The 27,257-nt window shown below is 34.4% G+C and overlaps 1 protein-coding gene across 50 annotated transcripts in view; it reads right to left on the bottom strand.

Annotated features, from left to right (window-relative positions):
* The window catches only part of CLASP2 (cytoplasmic linker associated protein 2), a 245,851-nt gene that overhangs the window by 158,109 nt on the left and 60,485 nt on the right, over positions 1-27,257 (bottom strand). For 30 of the 50 annotated variants that reach the window (XM_074405959.1, XM_039461832.2, XM_039461834.2 and 27 more), the window contains exon 8: positions 7,799-7,945. In XM_074405959.1, coding sequence (XP_074262060.1) covers positions 7,799-7,945 — 147 coding nt within the window. Of the gene's footprint in view, positions 1-7,798; positions 7,946-8,330; positions 9,265-21,901; positions 27,256-27,257 lie in introns of those variants that run through there. The other 20 variants (XM_039461843.2, XM_074405973.1, XM_074405970.1 and 17 more) reach the window with 9 other exon arrangements.

Consider the following 27,257-nt stretch of genomic DNA (forward strand, 5'->3'; position numbering starts at 1 on the left):
AAACAACATTCCAGATTAAATAAGCTACATGTAAAATAATTCATGTTTTAGAACAAACGAGACTAGCTTTATAACCTTGGGAATGAACAGGAGTCCTGTAAGAGAGTAAATTTGAATATCAAAAAAAAGAAAGGACAGACATTTTACCTACCACAACAAAAAATTTTAAAATTGGATGCAAAAATGGTACAAAGGAGAGGCTGAGGAAATATCTGTAACGTTTAACAAAAGAATAAAAAATCTAATCTTTGAAAAATAAATTCTAACAAATTGATGAGAGGACAAAATAGCATGTAATTTGCAGAAGAGAATATGCTAATTTCTATTCACAGATTTAAGTATTCTGAACTTTGGCCTGGTGTAGTGGCACACACCTGTAATTCCAGCACTTTGGAGAGGTTGAGGCAAGGTGGATCACCTGCGGTCAGGAATTTGAGACAAGGCTGAGCAACATGCTAAAACCCCATCTTTATTAAAAATACAAAAATTAGGCCAGGCACAGTGACTCACATCTGTAATCCCAGTGCTTTGGGAGGCTGAGGCGGGCAGATCACCTGAGATCAGGAGTTTGAGACCAGCCTGGTCAACATGGTTAAACACTGTCTCTTCTAAAAATAAAACATTAGCCAGGTATGGTGGCCTGTGCCTGTAGTCCCAGCCACTTGGGAGGCTGAGGCAGGAGAACTGCTTGAATCCATGCAGTGGAGGCTGCAGTGAGCTAAGATCATGCCACTGCACTACAGCCTGGGCAACAGAGTGAGACTCCTCTCTCAAAAAAAAGAAAGAAAGAAATATAAAAATTAGCTGGGTGTGGTGGCAGGCACCTGTAGTCCCAGCTACTTGAGAGGCTAAGGCAGGAGAACTTTTTGAACCTGCAAGGTGGAGATTGCAGTGGGCTGAAATCACAACACTGTAGTCCAGCCTTAGCAAGAGAGCAAGGCTCCATCTCAAAAAAAGAAAAAAAAAATTCTAAACTTCACTAGAATATAAACTCCAGGAGAGCAAGGTCTTTGTGTTCATTTACATTTCCCAGAGAGTTCAAAACTAGCAACACACTAAAAGACTTTAGTAAATGTTTGCAAGCTGTAGGCCAGACGGATAGGTGGAGGGAAGAATGCAAATTAAGGAATCACCATTTTTTATCTATCACAATGGCAATAATTAATGAGGCTGTTATATTCAATGCTGCAGAAGGTAAAATAAAGTCTTTATTAAAATTAAAAACATATAAAACCTTTGATTAAACAATTCAATTTGGAGGAATCTATTTTATAATATAGAAGCAGCAGAATTTCAAAACACATAAGTATATGAAGATCTGCATTTCCTGTACTGACTTAAAGTTGCAAACAACCTGAATGACATCGACAGGGAAAGAGTTTATTAAATCATGGTGCATCAATAATGTAAAATACTGATATCACTAATTAAAAGGATGCAATAACTGTCCTTCTTGATGTGGAAGGATGTTCTGTGAAAAAAAGCAACTTGGAAAGCTTTTATTAGTAAGTTTAATATGGGAAAAACAAAACCTAATATGAGTACCTACATAAATGAACATGGAGTAATTTGTGGAAGGATACATATCAAACTTAACACTCAGAGTAATGGGATTAGAAAAGGAAGATGTTATTAAAGTTTTTAAAAACTCTCCATTGTTCAACAAGGAGCATGATTTTGATACTTTTAAAAAATCAAATTATGACTTTCAATTATTTTCATTTGAAAGAAATACATAGACTGGTTTTTAAAGAGAGAAATGATAAGCTGATGAAAAAATTCATTTATATCATATCCCCTTTATAGAAACAACGCTTCTTAACATGTAAACTATATTAGAATGCACATAATAAATATAAGCCAAGCATACAGTTAATGTAACTTCTACTTCATATGGATCAAATATAATGAGTCTAACTAATGGAAAATTCTTCTTATGTGAGATCATATTAATGACATTTCACTCTTTTCTGAAGTAAATCTTCAATTTGTATTCCTGTAAGAGACTTTACAATTTTCTAACACCCAAATTTCAGTCAAAAAGTACAGGCAAATAAAGTATGGAAGGACCAAAATGCTAACGATAATTAACATTAGTTGGCAGAATGGGCAGGTACTGAATCTTTCTAAGTTTAAAACCATGAATTAAACATTCCATATGGTCCTTTTTCTGGAGACAGGGTCTTGCTGTAACACAGGTTGGAGGGCAATGGTATGATCATTGTGCACTGCAGCCTCAACCTCCTGAGTTCAAGCAATCCTCCCAGCTCAGCCTCCTTAGTAGCTGGGACTATAGGCACGTGCCATCACACCCAGATAATTTTTGTATTTTGGGTACAGACAGGTTTTGCCATGGTGTGCAGGCTGGTTTCAAACTCCCAGGCTCAAGTGATCCACCTGCCTCTGTCTCCCAAAGTGCTTGGTGAGCCACCATGCCCGGCCCCAACATGGTCTCCTTGGTTGATTAACTTGGAGCCTGGCCATAGTAAGCACTACATACAAGTGTAAATAAAAACAGTAACTTATCCACAGAGAGGCTAGGTCTTCTGTTAGCCTATTCAATTTCTCCTTTCCTAAACATTCTGAATTCCTCAAAAAACAAACCTTGTACAATAAAATATCTTTGTCACTTTAATTTTTTGCACAGGAAGTGAAAAAAAACTAAGGTCAAATAATATAGTTATAGTAAAACATTCTCACACATAGTAAGAAATAATGTAACTCACTGTTTCATAGTTATGATAATTTATATGTTATTTACTCAAATCATATGTACTGTAAAATCAAAGTTAAGAGGGAAAGCATCAGGGATGGGCAGTCAATGATCTGGGATTCACAGTAATTTCAGACAGATTGGCGATTGTCCGATCCCTAAATTCCAGATTTCAATAATAGTGATCTGCTATGTAGGATTAAAAATAATAAATATGTACCATATGCAGTATTACTTAGGAGATTACTCAGAGATGATTCAAGAGGAAGCCCCTGACAGTGGGTCAAGCACTGGGTTCTCATCCCATCCCTACTAACCATCTGATCTTGCTCATCATTCAATGCTCTGAGGCTCAAACTCTTTTTCTGAATCTGGGTCAGTTCATCTTTAAGACCCCTTTAGGGTGAAAATCTTCTGAGTTTTAATATCTTCTTCAGCAAGGGAAGAAGAGAGGAAGAAAACAAAAACAAAACATGGAATTGTTATATGGTTTTACATAAAGCTCAAAAAATAAAATAATGATGTCTACAAGTAAAAAATTTAGATTCCAGAATTAAAAAACAAATTCTTAAGATTTGTTTTATTATGTATATACTATTCTTGTGATCTTTATTTGTTCAAAAGAAAAACAATTTTGTTGTCTGCATGATGGGAAAAATGGGAATGACTAGCATCATTTGTAGAAAACATACTTGGATATTCTTAAAATCTTAGGTCAGACATAAAGTGAGGTAAAACAAATAGAAAATAACCTAAAGATCAGTAAGTACTACTAAATGCAAAATGGCAGTAATTACCTAATTATAAGAACTGAAAGTTAAAACCATTTCAAAGTAGTCTTTGACATTAGAGAGAAACAATAGAGAAAAAATATGCTGTCCACTAGAGCGAGTGAATGAGTGACTACTAGAGAACTTTAAGAATTGAAGATTTGGTCAATAATGTGTCTCAAGCTTCAATGACAAATCACTAACCTCAAAATCTGGTACTAGTATTTTTTAAATGACAATTACATCATCATCTAATTCAACTGTTATTTTTAAAAAGAGTAGCAGCCAAAATGATTGATACAGGAATAGGGATAATATAACCCAGAAAATAAACTTGAAGAAGGTAATTTCAACAATAAAATACTGAAAAGCATTTCTGTTTACAATGTAAAATTTAAAGGTCTGCTTATTCCAAATGCTCTATTTTGCTGGGAATCATACTAGTTGAGCTTTAAAATGACTGGTTTATGGGTGCCAAAAAGTAGTGATCATTTCTGCAGATTACAATCTCCGTGCTATAGAATCTAAAAGAAACCTTATTTACCAATAGAAATTAGTGTGATGGCAGTATAGTGAAGTGACTTTTGTGCTTTGCCCTCTTATTAGATAAATGACCCTGGGCAAGTTACTTCTCTAAACTGCAGTTTGCTCATCAGTAAAATCAGTTGGCTCAGGGATGTTCTTACATATATTCTTTCATTTAAATCTCAGAATCTTTCATTTTTGAGATTTGAATGAAAGAATATATATAAGAACATTAAAGAATTATATTTAAAAAATTGTTATCTAAAATACTGTAAAGATTTAAGTATTTTAAATAATCAGGTGCTTCCAGCAATTCTATTAACCATTGAGCCAAAAGAAAGAAAAATGTGTTTATCTAAATTCCTACAATGAAGTTACAAATGTTATTCAGAAAATAGACTATTTGAGAATTTACTTTATCCCTATTCTAATTAGTAAGGCACAAAGGTAACCCTTTTAACACTTAGATAATATGGGTTTGGTATGAACCTAGCGACAGCCTTTTTTTTCCAAGTTTCTTTAACTTAAAGGCTACATAATTATTAATACAATATAAGAAGAAAAGGTTGGCATATTAAGGCCAAAGAACAAAGCAAATTAACATACATGGAAGATTAAACACAAGACTTAGGAGCTTTAAGTAACTGGATAGGATACTTTGCTAAAAATAGCATACATTCCTAATCTTGATAGGTATCTCTGGAAGAAGTAAAATATATTCCAAAACTACAAAAGCAGATTAAGTCACGATTCCAAAGAAGCTCACCGTATTTTTTTTACTTTAATAATAATCCTACTTGAAAAGAGATTTGTTAAACCCAGTGAGCTGTGTCTGGCTTACACCACTACTATACATTTCCACCTACTATATTCTTTTAATTTTAAACTAATCACATCTATTTATTATATACCTTGGAGTAGCAAATAATACATTGAGACTGAATCACTACCATTCAATATAAAATCATGGGAAAGATAATATATGGTTTAGAAAACAGAACAGTCACAAAGAGAAATAGAACAATCTTCAAGTATTTGAAAGCATGTTAACAAATTCATTTTCCCTGTATATGTTATAAGGAAGTATATTTTAATGCAACATATAAAAGAATTTGTTTATTCAGAATTGAAATGGGCTTGTTTCTGAAAAATACTTTGCCAAACTGAGAGAACTCTAAAAATCCTTGCATCTTTCGATCCAGTGAACTTTAGAAATTTATTCCAAAGAAATCATTGAAGACATGATGAAAGATACATAAAAGAATGCTGACATGGTTTAAAGAAGCAGAAAAGGCTTATGGCAACCTAGGTATTATTTAGCCACAAATAATTTTCAATTAATAATTTAAGACAATGAGAAAATGTTTAAGGTAAAATATTAGTTAGAAAAAAACTACATAATGAATAGTGCCAATTTTGTTCTTCTCCTGAGAAAATATTTATGTAAAAATAATTGGAAAAGAAATTGGAAGAAAGCACATCATGATTTGGCAATTATGTCTGTGTGTAGTGGCAATGCAGGTGATTTTTGTTCTAAATTTTAATTCAGAGCGGACAGTACTTCTTTAATCATGTTGAATAATCATCTATCAGGAATTTTATGAAAGAACTATGTAACTCCCAAGGTCTTTTCCAACTCAAAAATTCTACAACTCTAAGAAAACTTTCTACAACGAATTTAAAAATCAACAATTCACTGCCAAGACCAGATAATCTACAGTTAAATTTTCAAAGAAGGACTGACAGCCAAAAATGGCATTTATTTCAGAAGTAATATCAATATCCTCTGGCTGGTAGCTTTATTCTTAGACAGAAAAATGGGCAATGAACCTAAATGAGCTGTGATCAACAAAAGAAACAAGAATATACCTGCAATTGCCAAAAAAAAAAAAAAAAGAATAGGAAGAAGAAAAGGGAGGAGGAAGAGGAACAGAAAAGGGAGAAAGGAATGAAAGCTTTTCCCTTATTTTTGGCAGAAAGGCTGCTACCGAGATGGCTGATAAAATCTTTAAATGATTAATTACTGCAATCATGAAAGCTACTTAACTTTTTCATTTAACTGCTAGGACTAAAAACTACAAGATTGGGGTTGGGAGAGCTTAAAAAAGTTTCTCCTTTTTACATCTGATTATATCAATATGATTAATATCAGAATTAAATAACTCATGATAGTAAATTTCAATTTTCTTCTAAAAAGATAGCAAACCATGAAAAAAAATTATAAGCCGCTGGTTAAATTCATAAAAATGTTAACTATTATCACCACAAACCTCAAATATCATCCATTTTTAGGCTAAAAAAAGTTTCACAAAATTATTTATACATTAGAATTCTATAATTCAAAATTAAGAAAAATATTCCCCGTGTAATGACTGAGGACAGCTACTTGTTATAAAAGGAAGAAACCAAAAAATGTCACATACTTTTTACTAGCGGTAAATAAGAATACAACAAAAACTATCTTCTAATGGGGTATCATACTAATATTTGGATGAGAATACAACAATAAAATTACAAAATAAAAAGAAAATAATTAAAAATCTAAAGTACAGATTACTTGAAACATCTGGAGAAAAAAGTAAGACATTTTAATTTCAGCCATTTAGGTGTATGTGCATATATATACATATACATATATATATTTATACACACATATGTGTATGTGTGTATATATATATATATATACCATACCATCTTTATTGCTCATTATATGACACATAAAATAGTTTAAATGAAATACTTATGATAAAGTTTTTCTATATTTAGACTCTCATATGATGGGAAAAAATGGGGGTTTACATAGGAAGATCAAGGGAACACAAATCCTTATGAAACCTGGTCAAAATACACAGCTTATTTTTCTTTCCTTTTTGGTTTTTAATAAAAAGTATTATAGACAAAAAGAAAAAACAAAAATCCTCAAGCCCATGATTTTTTCACCAGTTATTGTAAACAAGGAAAGATCTGCTTTCCCAAAATATTACAACTAAGACACAAATTTATTTTTAAAAAGGAAAGGATGGAAAAGAGAAAGATATTACTGTCCTTTTAGAATTAAATACTTACCCTTGTTTTTATAGATTCATTCTATCAGAAAGTTCTAGCAGAAACTAACACCGGAAATACATTCATGGCTTTATAATTAACACATGAAAAAATACCCATTAAAAATATTAAAAATAAACAATATGCTAGAAACAGTTCTAATCTGATCAATGAATATGCTATGTGTTGTAAAATTGCATGAAACCTGCTTTTTCTTATTTACTTATTATTATTTAATCCAGGAACCATTTTTGAGGCAATTTTACTTGACCACCACCCATTTCCTATTGTGACAAATGATTCAATACCCAGTATCTTCAACCATTTTTTAAATGCTCGAGTATTCAAGACTTACTACCTAGAGGAATGTGTAAAAATATTACATGATTCAACATTTCTGTAACAGCTACTGCACTTGAAAATTAGTAACCAAATTCTGAAAAACCAGTTCTCTGCTTAAAACAAAAAACAAAAAAAACTTCCATAAATCTTTTCCAAAATGGCATCTGAAAAATAAATACCCTCAAGAAGACACTAATTCACAAATGCTCTTACAGGAAATAGCAGGAAACAATATTTTATACATTTCAAAAGGGCATCATATACTTCTGAGTGTTGCAACAGACTCCAGATCTGCAATCATGCTGCAGTCATGAATAAACATATTCCTCTGAAGTTCTAAGTATGTGTGGCCATATCAAGGGCATGGAGCATGTATAACAGATTTTAAATGGATTTACATTACCTCCAACCTTAGGGCCACCTGCTGAACCGGGCTTCCTTGCACTGTTGACAGGATTTCCGGATGTTTTAGGTGCAGGAACCTTGAAGGCTGAAGCAGCTGATGACGGCCTATTTCCATCCACTGATTCTTCATCATCGAAGCTTTTATCTGCACAAAGCATTAGAAAAATGTATTTAAGAGAACTAAGCTTTGTTCCATTTTCCCTAAGGCTCAAAAATAAAATAAAGTCATATATAAAATCATTACTTTGGTAAGGTATGTAATACAAAATAAAGGACCTTTGAATAAGCATTTATATATTGGCTAACACCATATAAAATAATCCTGTGAAATTTAAAATCAAAATGCAGTATTTTCATATTTCTTACACATTATTAAGTCAAAACATAAAACAAAACATATTAACTCTAAAGGTAGTAAAAGTAATTTTCATGTTTTTGCTACTCATATAAGCATTTTCTGCCAGCTCCTCCCATAGTGCATCTTGTAGCATGCCCTGCCTTATTCCTTATTCCCAGATTCTGCAACTTACAATCACAGATGCGTTTGCAAATCAGTCGCCTCATTCCTCTGAAAGCTCTTAATTTCCCTCACCCTAGGAGGCTCCCAACAGTTCACATGGCCAAATACAGTAAATTCGATACTAATCAAAGATTCTATCAAAAAAAGACAGAAACAACCACAGAACCACCACTGAGGTTTGTGCCGGCATTTTTCTTTCTCTTCCCTGCCCTAGGTGCTGTAACAGCCAATCAGCTACAAGGTGACATCATCTTATGGCAGCTACTGCCAGATGAAAGGTAAAAATTCTCCATGCATCTAAAATATTCTATAATCCTTATTCTATATCAAAATTTCAAAGGCATTCAAGACTAAAGGTTTAGAAATCTAAATATGTGTTCTTATTTGACGTGAAAATTTATATAAATAGAAAATACGGTTGTATGCAACATTCATTCTGCTGGGGTGCTTATTATTGCATCAGTAAAGCACAGACTGCCACAGTGCTCATTACTGTGCATAATTTACTCTGTAATCTTAAAATCTGCTGTTTATTTAAGCCATAGAAATCAAACAAAACAATTTGTTTTCATAAATGATTCTACAAGGCTCCTTTCGGAATATGAATGACCACACTAGCATCATCTACTTATATGTAAATGAAACACCTCCCAGCATACACATACACACACACACACATGCACATGCACATGCACACACAACACACAGTATATGCATTTTACTCTCCTGAGAAGATGGTTTTCTCTAGGACCCTGCACAAATCAACCATGGCAAATAGATGGACGAGGCACAGAAGCAGCTTTACTACAGGCTTCAGATCAATATGCCAGAATCTTTTCCTTTCAACAGGCTTTCTTTACCTAAACAAACACCCAGTCACCTAGAATTAAATAATTCCTATAAAGAGATACTATCAATACAACTATTAGTTATATTTTAAATAAAATATGCCAAGAAAGTTTTAAGACTTTTATTAAAGGAAAAAAGAATCAAACACTCTAATAAAAAGCCACATTCTATTTCAGACAGTGTTTTTAAGTAATACAACTTGCAGAAAAAAATTATCTTCTCTTAAAAAATTGTTTTGTAGCATAATACTATTAGGGAATCAGTTTGGATAAATTAATAAGCTTAAAACCTATGCAATACATAGACTGCTCTGTTAAATACACTAATATAATTCCAAATAAACTTTTTGCTACTATTATGTTAAAAAAATGCAGCTAAGAAAGACAGAGTAGACGTACAAGTCTACAGAAAGTTAATCACTGAAACACAGTGTAGCCAGAAGTTCCCATGGAAACAGTATTCTGTACACACACACACACACACACACACACACACACACACGGATTGAAAAGAGTAAATATGTTCCTACCATTAAAAAAAAAAAAAATTAACATTCTCAAACTACTGGGAAATTAATTTTTAAACTTTTTATCAAAATACAGCAAAGTATACAAATCATCAGTATACAGCTAATTAATTTTCACAAAATGACCATGCCAGTATAACCAGTATCCAGATCCACAGATTATTACCAGCATCCTGTAAGTGCCCTCAAGACTCCTAAAAGTCTACATTTCCTTCCAAAACTAACTAGTCTTGAATTCTAACATTTGGTTTTATTTTTGAACACTATATAAAAGGAATACAATATGTATTCTGCTATCTAGCTTCTTTTTACTCAGTGTTGGAAGATAATGTTTGGAAGATTCATTTTCATTGCTTATAGTTTTCTAGTGTATGCAAGTACCACAATTGATTAACACCCATTCTACTACTGATAGATATGGGCTGTTTCAGTTTGAGGTTATTATAATACGGTACTACTAAGAGGTAAGCAAACAAAGTTAAAGATTTCTAAAGATTTGAGCCTTATTGAGGAAGTAGTAAATACAGAAATTTATTTTAGATTATAATAAATCAAAGATGCATAGTAATATCTAGAGCACTGGTCCTCGAAATGTAGTCCCTATACCAGCAGATGAGCGTCATCTGGCAATCTGTTAAAAATGCAAATTATTGGGTCCCAACCCAAACCTACTGAATCAGAAACTCTAGAGATGCAGCCCAGTAATTTACGTATTAACAAGCCCTCCTGGTTATTCCGATGCATGATCTAGTTTAAGAATCATTCCCCTAGGAGAGGGGATGGCATTCTTTCTCTATAAAGGACCACATGACGAATATTTTAGGATTTGTAAACCATATATATATGGCCTTTCCATACAACTACTCAATTATGACATTATAGCACCAAAGCAGTTATATACACACAATATGTAAACAAATGGGTGTGGTTGTGTTTCAATAAAATTTTATATTCAAAAACAGGAGGGCAGATGGACTTGGTCTATAAGCAACAGTTTGCCAATCTCTGCTCTAGGCTAACTACTAAAGAAAAGTAAGTATACACATAGAAGAAAAAGAAAATGAATTTAAAATATCTGATTGACTGAAAAGAGGGAAGAGAGACAAAAAGAGTAAAACAAGTGGATAAGATAGAAAATAAAATAGTAAATATAAAACCAAGTATATCAGTAATTCTCTTAAATATAAATGAACTAGTACAGGTGAAACAACCAGACTGAAGTTTTTAAAACGAGCTGCTTAAATGAGATATATTTTTACCTACAAGGTCACAAAAAGGTTAAGGAAAGATAGACCAATGATGTAGCTATACTAATTTCAAATAAAGCAGTTTGAAAAAGCATTACTAGAGATTCAGAGATGTTTAATAATGAGAAAGAGGTTATTCCACAGGAAAAAAATCAGAGCCCTGAATATTTATGTACCCAATAACACAGCTTCAAATATATAAAACAAAAACTGAAAAACTAAAAGGAAAAATAAATAAATCTACAAACACAGAAGAAATAAAATTTTACCCACCTCCAATAAGGTTATGGTTTTTCTGACTATCAGCTAAAAGAATTCATAAAACTAATTCATTATCACTACCCCTAAAATTTAAAATTTGTTAAACAATAAATATTCTGAGCTTAAATTTTAAAAAAATAACTATGAAATATCAAAACAAGTCTCAATTATTTTCTTCCTAGCAACTATCACTTACTGAAATAATAGACACTAATTATTCTATGTTGATTGGAAGCTTCTTAAGAGCAGAAACTTTGTCTTGTTCATGCTGCAACCCCATTACCTAGAATAGTCTAAAAATAATTGTCAGAGCAAACTAACTCTTCCTGCTGCTTGCCTTGTCCCCTAAAGTTTATTCTCAATATGGCATCCTGGGTTGAACAAACTCGTAACACAATCACTGTTCAAAATCCTCTTATGACTACATAAAAAGGCCTACCAGAACTCTAAGATCTTAAATGTCATGTAGGTCTCTCCAACCTTATCTCCTACCTATTTTCCCTGTTCTCACTAATCCCACCCCACCAACCTAGCCTCCCTGCTATGATTCCATGTCAGGACCTTTGCACTTGCTCCTTCTGCCCTGAATGCTTTTTTCATCCACATCGATAGTGTTCACTCACCAGTTTCATGTCTTTATTCATCTGTTGCCTTCTCAATTAAGTTTTCCTCTGGATACTAAAATCACAAACACCCTAGTGTTTTCCCAATACTCTATTACTCTGATGTACCCCTGGCCTCCCTGCATTATTTTTTCCTGGCACTTACCATCTATATATTTCACTTATCTTGCTTATCTGTGTTCTGCTGAAATATATGAGCTATTGGATAAAAACTTTTGTCAATTTTGCCCTCTGTTTTATCTTCAACATGTAGAACAATATCTAGAATGGCACACATTTCACAGTATGGAGACTTTGAATCTTCAGTGAAAACATTACCAAGTTATTTAAAGTAATACTACAAAGGCAAACAATAATATACACTAAATAATGCACATATTTTAATATGTAATAAAAGCAATAAATATTTTATAAGATACTAAAAAATACAAGGATAAAACCAGTAGAGTGGAACTTCCTTTCCAAAGGCCCTGTGGGGCAAAGGAAACAGAATTCAGAGTCCACATTAGATGCAGAGTCTAATAAAAGACTCTTCCCACCAAAAGCCGGTATACAAAATAACTATACCCTGAGGTTAAAGTAAATCATAAGTAAGATCTTATCTTCCTATAGTCAATTCCTTTCAAGCTTTTTTCAAAAGAGAGTAACAGAGAAGTGAATCAAATAGAATGCTTCATTAAGGTCAACTGCTTGGGCGGTCCAGACACTCAAGACCTTAAACTCTGTGGGCTCAGACTGGCAGTACTTTCAACCAACAGCCAAACAAAATGCAAAATTTCCCTGAAAGAAAGGTGTCTAGCCTCAAATTACTCCCATAAATAATTTTCCAAAAGGCACCAGGTGCAACAGGAAACAAGATATCACGAGCAAGAATAAAAATAAAAAGACAATAGGAAAAGACCCACTTAAAATCCTATAATTACCAGACATGGACTATACAATAAATGAGCAAACTTGACTTTGGGGATTGAAAAATCATAAAAAGTGACATAGATTTTTTAAATAACCAAATGGAACTTAAAAAAATGAAAATATAGTAACTGAAATTTAAATTCAGTGGGCAGGCGTAACAGTAGCTTAGACACAGCTCAAGGGATCATTAGTGAACTAAAAGATAAGTGAGAAGATACCACTTAGGATACATATAGTAGGTGCTCTAATATGTACTAAATAAAAAAAGGATGAAACACAAAAAGCAAACTACAAATTATAGCTGTGTTGACACTTTTGTTCTTGCTCCAAAGTTTCAAAAAAAGACTAGTATTGCTGCGTACGTAAACTGTACAAGACAAGCATATTAAAATATATTAAAGGACAGAAATTAATAAAGTGAGCAGGCTGCAGTGGTTTTCTATATAATGGAGATGGAAAACATGGAAAGAAAATGGAGGAAAGGGCCGGGCGCGGTGGCTCACACCTGTAATCCCAGCACTTTGGGAGGCCAAGGCAGGTGCATCACGAGGTCAAGAGATCGAGACCATTCTCGTCAACATGGCGAAACCCCATCTCTACTAAAAATACAAAAAATTAGCTGGGCATGGTGGCGCGTGCCTGTAATCCCAGCTACTTAGGAGGCTGAGGCAGGAGAAGCGCCTGAACCCAGGAGGCGGAGGTTGCAGTGAGCCGAGATCGCGCCATTGCACTCCAGCCTGGGTAACAAGAGTGAAACTCTGTCTCAAAAAAAAAGAAGAAAATGGAGGAAAGAAGGAGAGTAGGAAGAGATGGAAATAGAGAAGGAAGACATGGAAACAAAGGAGGAAAAGATGGAAATGGTGGAGGCAGGAGAGGCAGGAGATGAAACAGAGGAGGAGGAAATGGAGAAAGATGGAAGAGATGGAGAGGAAGGGGAGGTAGATGGAAGAAGAGATTAAAAATAGAGCAGGAAAAAGAAGAGAAAGAGACTGGAAGAAGAAAGGAGAAGAGGAGAAACAGGCAGAAAGAAGATGGAAAATGAAGACCAAGTAGAATAGGTTTTACCTTTTGTTGCCTTCATGTAACACTTGGAAACTGTTCCCAGCAAGCACTGAGACAGTATAGGCCCACAACGACATACACGCATGCCTGAAAGTCAAAAAGCTCTGAAAACCCAGCTTTTATTTTGTCTTTTAAACTCACGTGGTGGCACAAACTAATCTTAACTCAGTTTATGACAAAACATGATGTGAACTGTTATGAGGCTATTTATTATATTTATTCTACTCAGTATGAATTCACACACATTTAATTCCAAAAACATGGTTGGGCGTGGTGGCTCATGTCTGTAATCCCAGCACCTTGGGAGGCCAAGGCAGGTGGATCATTTGAGGCCAGCAGTTTGCGACCAGTCTGGCCAACACAGCGAACCCTTGTCTCCACAAAAAATACAAAATTTAGCCAGGCATGGTGGTGCACGCCTGTTATCCCAGCTACTTGGGAGGCTGAGGCAGGAGAATCCCTTAAACCCAGGAGGTGGAGGCTGCAGTGAGCTGAGATTGTGGCACTGCACTTCAGCCTGAGCAACAGAGCGAGATCCTGCCTCAGAAAAAAAAACAAAAAAAAAAATTTAATGTGCTTGATTATAGGGTGCTGCCCCAGGCCCAGCAAGAACTGTTACATAATGCATGGAGTATATATGACCTTATTAATTTTCTAAAATCTGATACATTCTGAATTCCAAAACACAAGTGGTCCCGAAGTTTTCAGATAAGGGTCTGTGAATTTATATTCATCATGCCTTGTCCCTTTTTTTCCTTTTTCTCACTGCAGGAAAGCCATGAAATGGCTTTTTAAACTTTGTACCTCATTTTTTTGTTTTTAGACAGAGTTTTGCTATTGTAGCCCAGACTGGAGTGCAATTGCATGATCTTGGCTCACCACAACCTCTGCCTCCGAAGTTCAAGAGATTCTACTGTCTCAAGCCTCTTGAGTAGCTGGGATAACAGGCATGTACCACCATGCCCAGCTAATTTTGTCTTTTTAGTAGAGATGAGGTTTCACCATTTTGGCCCAGATAGTCTTAAACTCCTGACCTTAGGTGATCGGCCTGCCTCGGTCTCCCAAAGTGCTAGGATCACAGGCATGAGCCACCATACCCGGTATCCACTTAACTTTTATGGGTACATGCATTCCAAAACCCAAAACTTCTGCTTCTCAAAATCATATAAAAGATAAAAAACTGTTCCATATTGCACGGCAGATAAAGGAGCAAGTCACAATTTTACCACATCTCATAGAAAAAAACTCATTTTGTGTGGATTTTCTTCAGTGGAACAAACAATTCAATAAGAAGAACCCACAACATCATGAATTTTCATGCACAAAATATGCTTTACTTCACATTAAGTAGTTTTTAATACCAAAGTTCCTCTTTTCTCTTGAAGCTGTATCCTTCCTTGTTCTAATTAAAACAATGAACAACAAGACTTGGGATTTGTGAGCTGTTTTACACTCTTACATGCCCAGCCAAATTACAAACTGAGATTAGGAAACAATAATCCCTATAAACTGTTGTACCACAGCTGCCTTGGAAAACTCAAATTTTAGCTCTCTATACTTCCCACACTGTACTTTTGCAATGAGATGCTTTCCTTGGCTTTTCTCTAATCTCACAGGTCTCTCTAGCAGCTCAGTCTCTTCTGCTGGCTATTCTTTCTCTACCCCAAAATTAATTAAATGTTGACTATTCTCCTTTTCTCCAGACTATCCACTCTCTATATGACCTCATTCATTCTCAATGGTTTTAAATACCTTCTGTATGCTGACAGATCTCAAATGTTTGTCTCTAGCCTAGACCATCTCTGAGTTGCAGACCTATATATCCAATTGCCTACTAGGTATCTCCCTCATGGGTATCTCCAAACCACTCTAATTTGATATAGATACAAAACACCAACATCATCCAAAACTAATCTCCCTAAGTTCTCCCCCACCCCAGTAAATAATATCAGTGTCTATTCAGCTGCTCAAGTTCATAATGCGGGAACCCACCTCAAGTTTTCCTTTGACCCACACAGATACCTACCAACAGTTCTTGTGCATAATTCCAAGCTGTATCTTAAATCCACCTATTTCTCTTTGCCTCTGCTGCCACTCCTAACCTAAAGCCAGACCAGTATTGTCTCTGCCTATATTACTACCACAGCCTCTTAAATGGTCTCCTTGCTTCTACATTTGACTTCCTTCCAAACCACAAAGTAAACAATATAATCTTCTAAAAAAGTAATTTGGATCAATGGCTGCCAAAATCACTAAACAAAAGGCTGGGACGGGGAACTGTAAAGGACGGATCAGGCTGGTAACACCTAAACACACTGTTCAATATTTGCATCACAAAGAAAGACAATCAGACAGGATACGCCTTCTGACAGAAATCCAAAATACCACAGATGAAAATATGTACCAACCCCACTCTAATAAATTAGACTTGATTCTGATCAAATCATTAGAAAAATTTTCAATGTTGAGCAAATATAGGAGATACAGAAACATTAAAAAACAAAAATACAAAAGCAACAAACGATGCAATAAAAAAATTCCAGTGTGCAGGAAGAATACTCAACAGATTTTTTTCTTCAACAAATAAATGGCAAGAGGAGAAAAAGTGAGATAAATCCTATAGATGAATAGAGCCTTAAGAAGTATATCAATCAATTGCAATGGTGAACCTTCTTCAAATACTGATTTAAAACAAACTGTAAAAAGATATTCATAAAACAATTGAGAAAATGTGAATACATTATTTGACACTATGGGTCAAACTTTTAGGTGTGACAATGGTATTGTAACTGTCTTTCTAAAAGACACTTTATTTGATATATGTGATGAGTATTATGTGCACATACACACACATCTTAGTCCAGCAGGATAACAGAGATGGAAGAAGATGGGGTAGGGATATAGATAAATACTAATCATGTACTGATAATTTCTTGAAACTGGATGATGAGTGTAATGGAGGTTCATTAAAATACTCTTTATTTCTGGGTTTGAAATGCTTCATTAAAAAATTATAATAACTTTAATCACTTCACTCCCTTGCTTAAAATCCTAAAACGGAATCCCAATAAACAACTTAAAAGGGCAAAGAAAATGAGATGAGGGTGAAATATGTGAAATCAGCATCTAAAAGATCACAGCAAATTCTTAAAAGATGCAAATAAAAAGAAATGACATTCCCTTTGCCTTGAGCTGTCAAAAAAGAAAAGAACAGCTACTGAAGAATAACGCCATATCACCACAGCAAAGCTGCAATTTGGAATTCTCAGATGCTAAAACAGTACAGAATTGATCTACCTTGTAGAATAACACAGAAGTGATTATTTCTAAGCCAGAAAGTACAGGGATGAGTATAAGGAGCAAGTGAAAATCTATGGAATGGTTTTATTAAACTCTTTCCCATTCCCAATTCAGGGAGCACAGTATTTTATACAGTCTGCGCACGCGCGCACACACACACACACACACACACACACACACAATTTTTTGAAAATGGAACCACTCAAAAAAAAAAAAAGTAAGTTCTTGGACACATTTAAACTTTTGTTTGTCAAAGTTAAAACTTAATAGAAGGATTGGGTGAGAAAGTCAAGGATATCTCTCAGAATATAGAGTAAGAGAAAGACATAAAACTTGAAAGTGAAGACAAAACATAAATATAAAGACAGAGGATCAACATAGTAGGTTCAATATCTGAATAACAACAATTAGGTAAGAAAAAACTTAAGCTAATAAAAGGAAAAAGAATCAAATAGTAAAAATTTAAAACATCTTCAATTTAAACTAAAATGAAAAAATATAGTAAAAGTATTAGAAATCAAAAATTCAAGCACTTCAAAAAATAAGACAATTGGCTATATTTTAATATTCACATGAAGATGCAGTATTCTCAGCAGCACAATCTTTAGTTAATTATTATATTTATAAGAAATAAAGTCAGTTTTATACAAAGTTTAATAGAGGCTAAGATGTTTGATAAAGTATCCTGAAATTTCTAGGTAAATATAACTGACTAGTAGTTAATATATTTTAAGGCTTTTAGCCTTTTATATAAAGGGGCCCTTTCAAAATTCAAGACTTTGAACAGTTCAATGAAGTAAAGAGACAATCACAATTTAAACCACTATTTGGTATTAATGAAATTAAATGACACATGTCATAATAGCCATAATATCAAACTAATTAAGAAATGGGGCTCAGAATCAGGTTTATTTAGAACCTTTACAAAATCAAGCCATTTCCAGTACTTAAATTTTCAAGACAGTTATAGACTGACTATTACAGCTGTAAGAACATCAATTGTACTATTATATATGTACAAAGAAAACATATAAACCTTTTCTTGAAGATTCAAGTTCATTAGCAATATCAGGTTTGAGGATACGTTACTACTGGTGCCCAACCCCCTGGAGCCAGGGGGTTAAATGAGACTGCCTCAGAAGGGTACAGTATTTATTTTTAATAAATAATTATTAAAAATTAATATAAATAATTTATATAATACATAATTTGTATAATAAAAAGTTTTGAATAATTATTTATTCAAAGGTACAGTATATGCACTTATATGCCCTTACTACAGACCTAAAACACAGGATGGTTGTACAACACCATTCAATGGCTACAGCAGGAAGGTACTATAGGGTTGCTTCATTTTAGTCATTGTCTGTTTTCAACCTTTGTGCCTGCTGCTTACTGCCTGTATTACTACTGCTAATGCTCAACCTTCTGTCCCTTGTAATTTACTTTTTTGCCTTACAGACTTCTTTTCCCTCTATCAATGTTCCTACAAGAAAAGTTAGCCTTCTTGACAGTAAGTTAAATGGTTACTTTATTTCATTAATTTAAATTACCCAATCCTAGTATATCACAAAGAATATTCAACCACATGCAAGAAGAGAGATCTATTTAGTATTAATTTCTTTCTATTGTTCTACAAACAATTGTAAATCAAGTTATATATTAGTTTGATGTAGTCCTAGAAGGCTGGTCTCTAGAAAGCCATGGTTACATCATCATTTGTATATATATTTTTAAAGACTCATTTTTTGAATAATAGACCATGTTGAAATGCTAAAAGTTTAGAAACACTCTATTTACAACAAAACCTTATTTCTTTCCAGCCACTCTGCAGCATAACAACAAAAGGCCAAATTCCTCTTGCACGCTTCTTGAGGCAGATTGCAGGGCTCAGCACCACATAATAATCCTACAGGTTTTTAACTCTATCTGGTTTGATTGTCCAGAGCTACTGCATGATTATCTGACTGCTTGGTTTAACACTCATGGGTAAGAGTGAAGACAACTAAATTGAAAAGCCCCCCAAACCCACCCCCAATCCTTAAGTGAAAGCCATTACAGGGTTTCACAAATCTAAGTTTGCCTAGAAACAAAACTGCTAATGAAATCTTTCCTGTGGTCTTTAAGTTAAGCTTATATAACATACTCAATAGATAACAGATTAGTAAGTGAAAACTTATTAATCTGTTGGTCAAACAACCAAAAAGTTGGCTAAGGATGCTGAAAGGCAATCTATAGAAAAGGCAATATAAATAACCAAGCATATGAAAATGATCAATCTTATCAGAAAGCACAGATGTTTATAAAGGGTGAGATATTTTTCAACCATCTGATAGGCAAATTTTAATAATAACCAGAACTGAAAAGAATGTAGGGCAGCAGGCACTACTGGTGGGAGTGTAGGTGGGAAAGCCTCTTTTGGAGAAAATTACCTATACCTAACAATTCTAAAATGAATGAAAACTTTGTTTCAAAAATTCCATGTCCAGACTATTTTAAGAAATATGTATGTATGTGTATACACAAACACATGTGGTTTGTATGAAGATGCTTATTTCAGAACTATTTAGAAAAATTATATATAGTAAATAAATTTCCATATAAGACAAAATGGTTATATGTCCATATTATAGAATACTATGCAACAGTTTAAACAGATGATACAGAATAACACATGATTGTGTTTTTTAAAAAAATTCTTTATGTCATACTGAGTAAACACAGCAAATGGCAAAATTACATTCAGAATGGTATCATTTATGTGAACACAGTCAAAGCAAAACCATATACTTTGATACTTAATATACATGTGAAGGCACAGTAACAGGTAGCAAAAGACATGTTCCACATTATTAAAAGTGTTCTCCTCTGCTTATACTGGAATCAGAGCTTGGACGTAGTTTTGAAGGGATTTTTGCTTTATCTTCATTGTTCGAATTTTGAAAAGGAAATGACATTTGTATATTAAGTTCATAATTAAAATAAAACATAAAAAACATCAGGTAGGGGCAGTGTAATCCGTTTGTTTTATACGTTCATGTTGTGTGTGGTTACATGATTCTGGTACAGTGTATGTGCTGTGACAAAGACTAATATGCAGAGGAGTACATATCAAACTGTTGAGAACCATATAAATCCCAATATAGCCTATTACTATAGACATATCTTTATTGTTTAAATTTTTTAAGAAGGCAGGTTTTTTTAAAAGAAGAAAATTAGCTGGAATGTTATCCTCTGATATTTGTCAGAGGTTGTTACTTTAAAAAAAAAAATGCCTAAACAGTCCACATGTTGTTATGTATTATTTGAAAAAAGAAAAAGTAAGCAAATATAAAACTATAACCATTTATCCTAAAATGTTTAAGAAAGAAAATAAAATCTGGATATGGCCCACACCAAAAGCAACATTTAGACTTATCTACAAATTAAGGTGTTTTTTTTTTTTTTAAATAGGAAGAAACTTGGGAATTCCCCTAAGTATATGAGAACTTGTCAATCCTGCTTTTGTTTTAAAAATTGGTATTGAAAAATTATTTTCTCAATTATTTCCATAAGATCATATAAAACAGTTATGAACATTCTTGGAATAAATCATAACAATATGCCAACCAAATTTTCTATCAGATTTTCATTTAAATGTACGTAATGGTTTAAATGACTGTCTACCAATACCATCATTTTGATGAATTTGTATCCTATTCCTCATAGCCCCTAGGGGAATCACTTCTTAGAAAGAAGAGGTCACTAAATACATAGTCATAGGAAGGCTGAAACTGTTAAGAGTTAAAACCTCCAGATATGGACCAGTCTTCCTTAAGAAGCTAGCAAAAAAACACTCGAAACATTTTTGAGAAACCTCAGATTTCCCTTCATACATATCTGTGATGTTGATGTCATTATAAAGTATACCTCTAGGCCTCGTAACAAAAAAAGGTGTAATGAAAAAAAAAGCTCAAATATTAAGTGTTATAATAGAAAATACCAAATGCACATTTGTGACTCTAGATCTGGTTCTGGTTTGCTTTCTGTGTCTGGACCTAGGATATATCATCCCAGCAAGTCTCAGTTTCCCAATCTGTAAGATGGAAATAGCAAAATACTCTGAACACTTCACAGAGTTATTCATAGCTGAGGAGTTAAAATATATTAAGTATATGAAAGTGCTTTGGAGAACTATTAGACATTATAGAAATAATGTGTTTTAAAAATTATTCTTACCAAACTAAAATACTGGCAAAATCAATTTTTAATCAAATTATACCCTGTGTATAATCTTAAAAGGCTAAATATTTTCTAGAAAATTGTTTACCAGGACACTGACAATTAACAATCATATGAATTAAAACAGTGCCCATGGCAAGCCATTTTGCCTCTTTAAATATTTTATTTCCACAGAATTCTACTTGTGTCAAATACAACAGGAAAGATATCAAGCTGGCCAGTCAAATCTTCCTGCCAAAATCTGTCATTCCTCCAAAGGCAATGTTCTTCCTCTAATCTTTTGCATATATTCTACGTTTCTTCCAATATCCCTTCGTATCTACCACCAAGACTGGACGTTGCTTGGGTTGCAAGGTAAATTTTCACCTTATGCTTGCCAGATCCCACACAGACACATCAAGTGAAAAAAGATGTCAAACGACATGTACACACATGCATAAATGCACACACAAGTGTACACACAAACACACAAGTGTCCTTCATTCTTTAGGGAGAAATATATTTCTTACACAGCAAATGATCGTCACCTTAAAAGGAAGTGTATAACACAAGCAAAAGAAGAAAAATAAATCTTACTCACCATCTCCCATAGCCATTCAGATGGTCCAGGGAGCTCTCTGAAACCAAGAGGTCAAATAGCACAGCAAATAAGTGCAGCTCAGTGCCTGCGCCACTGGGCTCGGCCTGCAGCCACCCGGAGCACTGTGTGACCCAGGCCTCGCTGCAGCTCTGCACCGCAATAGCCAACAGCTGCTACTCCACTTCAAAATAAAAGTCTGGGGTCTTGCTGAAAACCCTCGTTTATTTAGCAGAGCCTAGAAGGACTTCATCAAGATTGTTCTTTAGCTGCACATATGCTGTTGGATACAGGTTATGATGTTTCTCCCTGTACTAGCTGCCTGAAATTTAATCTAAGAAAAGCTCTGGGAGCCAATAAATGCCATCCCGCTGGGGGACTTTTAATGCAATCATCAAAACACAAGGCATGTGTTCAGCAATCATTTTCTGCTTCCCTAAAGATATCCATGTAATCAGTAGCAATCACATGATCTGATGGATTAACTGATTTGCGCCTTTTTAAAAAGGTTTTCATCCTTTTGTCGTTACCTTTTAATATTTACAACAGAAGATTGCTAGAAGGGCACAAACAGGAATAGCCCAATTTCCACGATTAACTGCTCTCATTATGCAGGAAGCATTTCTGGCTGCCGTAAACAAATCACGTCAAAGGCAGCCCATCAAAGGCTGCTCTGTGTGTGGACAGCAGGGCCACACGGAACAAAGCTTGCTTCTGGTGGAGACAGACCTAGCCAGTGCGCAGCTGCAGGGGCGCAGAGCACCCGCTATCCAAGTTGCACAACCATCAGCACATTGTCAAGCTCCGAGAAGGCCCTGGGGCTCATAGTCACAAACAGATACATTTTAAAAATCAACCAAAGAAAAGAGCTTCTTGCTTTTCACCAAATGGTATGTTATAAAAATATATAAAACTGGACTGGAAGTTATCTTATTGACTCATAGAAGCCAAATATTAAGGTAATTTCAAAGCTTAATTTCCAGGCTTTATTTTATTGCCACCCTCCAAGGACAATTCTTTTCCTAGCAGCTGTTTCAGAGAAACCAAAAAATACTTTACAATGATTGCATGGGCAAGACTGCAATAGGTGCTAAACACACACTCAACAAATAAGAATTATGCATAGCTTTTTCACAGTGAAAGAGAAGATTTGCAGTTAACCACCACCAACCCTCTTAGTGTTTACATCCTTGGTTTGCTCAGGAGATTGTCTAGAAAGCTCCATAACGACACCAGAGCCTGCTATAATCACAGGGGGCCTCCAACTTTCAGTCTTTTCTTTTAAAAGGGCTGGTGTTCCCTCCTTCTAGTCACCATCTGACAAATTTTAAATCCAGTTTTCTTCTAACAGCAGAACTAATTCTACTGCACTTAAGGACTCTGCCTAATGTACCTTTGTAACATAACCAGTTAAGTTCAAAACACCAGCAAGATGAAAAAATGTGTTCTATTTCAACTAAATGATATGCTCAAACCTCTGATAGAATTAATGTTCTGAACTAGGGCTTTAGAAAATCATGTCAAAGAATCCAATCAGAACTTAAAGGAGTATAGAAATGGCAAATATGAAAAAAATCAGAGACAAAAGTATGAGATGTAAAAGTTATGCATTTGAACATGCAGGAGAGAAGAGGTAGAATAAAGAGAAAAAATAAAGAGACTATTTCTCTGAACAATAAATGTAAAAAAGATAGTGTTAGGCAATGTCTTTCCAGCTTACCTTATTTCTCTCTAGCCTAAAACTCTTTAGAGATTTCCTACTCCTAGGAGTCCATCAAAACTCCTCCTACAGGGGACAAGGCCCTGATGCTATGGTTCCTACTCACTTCTCCAATTATCTCTCACACTGGTTCTTCCCTCCAACCCACTACCAGTCTCACTGGGCTCCAAGCAGCCCTATACTTCCTTCTGTTCTTCAAAAATACAAGTCCTTTTCGACCTTTGGGTTTTTATGGTCAATCTTCTCTACCCAAAGTGTTTACCAACCATTTATCCCATGACTGGCTCATTCTCATTTATCAGGTCTCAATTCTCATTTACCAGGTCTCAATTAAAATATGTCACCTCTTAAAGAGGCCCATCCCACTGTTCTATCTAAAATGACATCACTGAGTTATTTACCACTCAATACTCTATTTACCTAACTTAATGGCTCTTCAGATGACTTTTAGCTATAAAAAAGTTATACCACCTTTATAATGAATCTTTCGGGTTCTTGTATTTAATAAAATAATTTTTTTCACACAAAACACTCTAAATCAATATGCTGTAAGATGTGTGATGTCTCACTATTATGATTTAAGGTAAAGACACACTAAAAAATCTTATTTACCATAATAGTTTCTGGTTACAGAATATCATGTGGAACAAATCTAAATTGTGTGCCATGTTTGGAGAGACCCAAAACAATCTTTTTTGCATAAATACACCAAGTGAGGGAGAGAAAATGTGGTATCTTCAATAGCTCTTTGTATGCATGAACTATTTTCACAACATTTCATGTTGAGACTTTACCCTGTCCTAAGATGTTTTCATGTTTCTATAACTTTATTTACAGTTTTAGTGTGCAATAAAAATGAATCAACAAAGGCCTGAAAATTTTGTGAGGAAAAACTGTCCAGAAATAAAGAAGTTGAATTAAATTCCATATTAGTTTATGTATAATGTGCCTTTAAATTTTTACTTACAAAAATTTGTTTTCAGTATTTAATTGACATATTTTTCCACCTGAGAAAACTACTCAAGTATCACGGGCTGGGATGAAACACACCATAATTTTTCTCATTGATACTGGTGAAAATAATTTTTTCATCTAATGGTCTTTCACTTGGCAGCAGGGTATTTAGGAATAATTTAAATTTATTAAACAAGGAGTAGTTATATTTCCTTCACTACCAACTGTAACTACATTGTATATTCATTTGTTTACTTGTTTATGATCTATTTCCATCCCTAGATTATAGGATCCTTAAGAGGAGAAATTTCATTATCTTTTTCCTGCTGTGACATGATCTAATTTACACTTTAAGAAGATTCCTATGATTTCTGAGTAGCAAATATATTCCTGGGGGCAAATGTGGAACAGAGGTCTATTGAAGTACTTCAGGTAAAAGCTAAAGAAGATTTAGGGTAGGATATTAGCAGTAGAGACAAAAGAATAAGCAACTTTGGGATATGTTTAGTATTTCAGAAGTAGAAATATTTAATCAGTTAGAATAGGAAATCACGTTAGGTTTCCAGCTTGAGCTGATAATGGTGCCACTGACTAAAATGGCTAAGACTGGAAAAGGAATAGATCTGAGGGGCAAAAAGAGACAACAGGGTTTCATTTTTGGATATAGTAAGCCTGAAATGCCTGTTAGGCAGCCAAATGGGAATGTCATCAAGGCCACAGGATACCAAGTCTAGATCTAACCCAAAAGCGAGATGAACAATAGCTAGAACTACGCATTGGGAATCATTAGCAAAGAGTTATCATTTAAAGCATTTGAGCAGGGTTAGATCACTGAGAGAATAAAAACAGGGAAGAGGAGACCTGGGCCCTAGTATTTGCCAACACGATAAATAGGTTTCCTTCTTCTAGCATCCTCTCTTGTTAATTACTTCATTAAGGATTTTTTCAATGACAGCATAATATTATCCTCAAAAACATTATAACCAATATAGACTTTAACTTTCACATTTGACCATACTTGCAATATTCAGACTGTAATCGTCAATGCAAACAATCTTTGAAGTCTTCTTCAAAAAAAGTAAATGCCAGAGACTAACTCCAAACCTCCGTTTATGGAGTGATAAAGGAATGGGAACTAAAGAATGAAAAATTAAAAAACTTGGGCTACGCACAGTGGCTCACGCCTGTAATCCCAGTACTTTGGGAGGCTAAGGTGGGCAGATCATAAGGTCAAGAGATGGGGACCATCCTGGCCAACATGGTGAAACCCCGTCTCTAGTTAAAATACAAAAAATTAGGTGGGCGTGGTGGCACGCGCTTGCAGTCCCAGTTACTCGAGAGACTGAGGCAGGAGAATCGCTTGAATTCGGGAGGCAGAGGTTGCAGAGAGCCGAGTTGCGCCACTGCACTCCAGCCTGGCGACAGAGTGAGACTGTATCTCAAAAGCAAACAAACAAAACTATTTTGAAGGTAGCAGAAATAATGCCACAAAATACAAGAATAACAATGCTTTCCAAATAAACCATACTTAAACAATGAATACCTTAGATTTTACAAGTATTCTACTTTTTTTCCTTAGAGTTGTAACTACTTAGTCTGAAATACACAAATGATCATGTTATGAAAACACTCAAGTTCAGGGATCTTGTGTACAACTAATCTCTTCCTACTGTTTCTGATTTCTGTAGAAATCGACAGAGGTAACTGCTAGAAAAATAAGAAGGAGATACTTAAGACACTTTCTATTCAGAGAAGAGAAGTGAGAAACTTCTGGCATTCAAGGTAAGGACTGGTAGCACTGAAGTCAATTTATGCTTCTGGAACTAAGTTTAGATGTGCGTAAACAAAATCTTTCTAACGCTCACTTATTCCATCTGACTTCCTGCAACATATCATTGTCTTGGTTTACCCCAAAGAACAGTAACTAAATTGTATTAGTAACTAGTTTTCCTATTATTTGACTATAAATTCACACACTAAATTTTTACTCCAACATTATTTATATTACTAAGTTAATCACACTCTCTTTAATATGAAGCTACTTTACTAGGTGGAAAAACAACTGATACTATCTTTGGAAATATATTCTTTACATATGAGGCTAACTAATATTTAAAGTCTCAAGTGTAGGTAAATGCTACCCAACAAAGCTAAACATAATTTATCAACTTCACAAAAAGGAGACGAACCACAAAAATCAAGTAAGTACCAGATATCAACTCCAAACCTCCCTAAAGTCCAATTTGGTCTCATTTTACTTAAGAAGCCCAAGGCAATTTATGCTAGTCAATTTCCTATGCATGAGCCTCTTCATCATTATCACCCATGATAGTCTGCACACAGATATAATAGAACCCATCAACCCCACAATTTCTATTAAAGACAACTAAGAAAAATAATTATTGTAGGTATAAAAATACATTTTATGCATGGAAAATGGAAGGCAAGAGGGTCATCATATCTCGACCCAGAAGACACAAATAATAAGGCAGTATCACAAAAAAAAAAAGAGCACCATCGTATTACACAATTGACCCACTATTACATTTTCACTCACACCAAAACAATCAGAGGATAATTATCAGCAGGATGTTAAGATTTTGTTATTATATCTCAACTAAGTTTTCAAGCCACAAAATCAACTCTTTTGAATCAGTGATATAATCGTTGACCTGAAAACACATT

This window comes from Saimiri boliviensis, chromosome 9 (assembly GCF_048565385.1).
Source record: "Saimiri boliviensis isolate mSaiBol1 chromosome 9, mSaiBol1.pri, whole genome shotgun sequence".
Classification (NCBI taxonomy): domain Eukaryota; kingdom Metazoa; phylum Chordata; class Mammalia; order Primates; family Cebidae; genus Saimiri; species Saimiri boliviensis.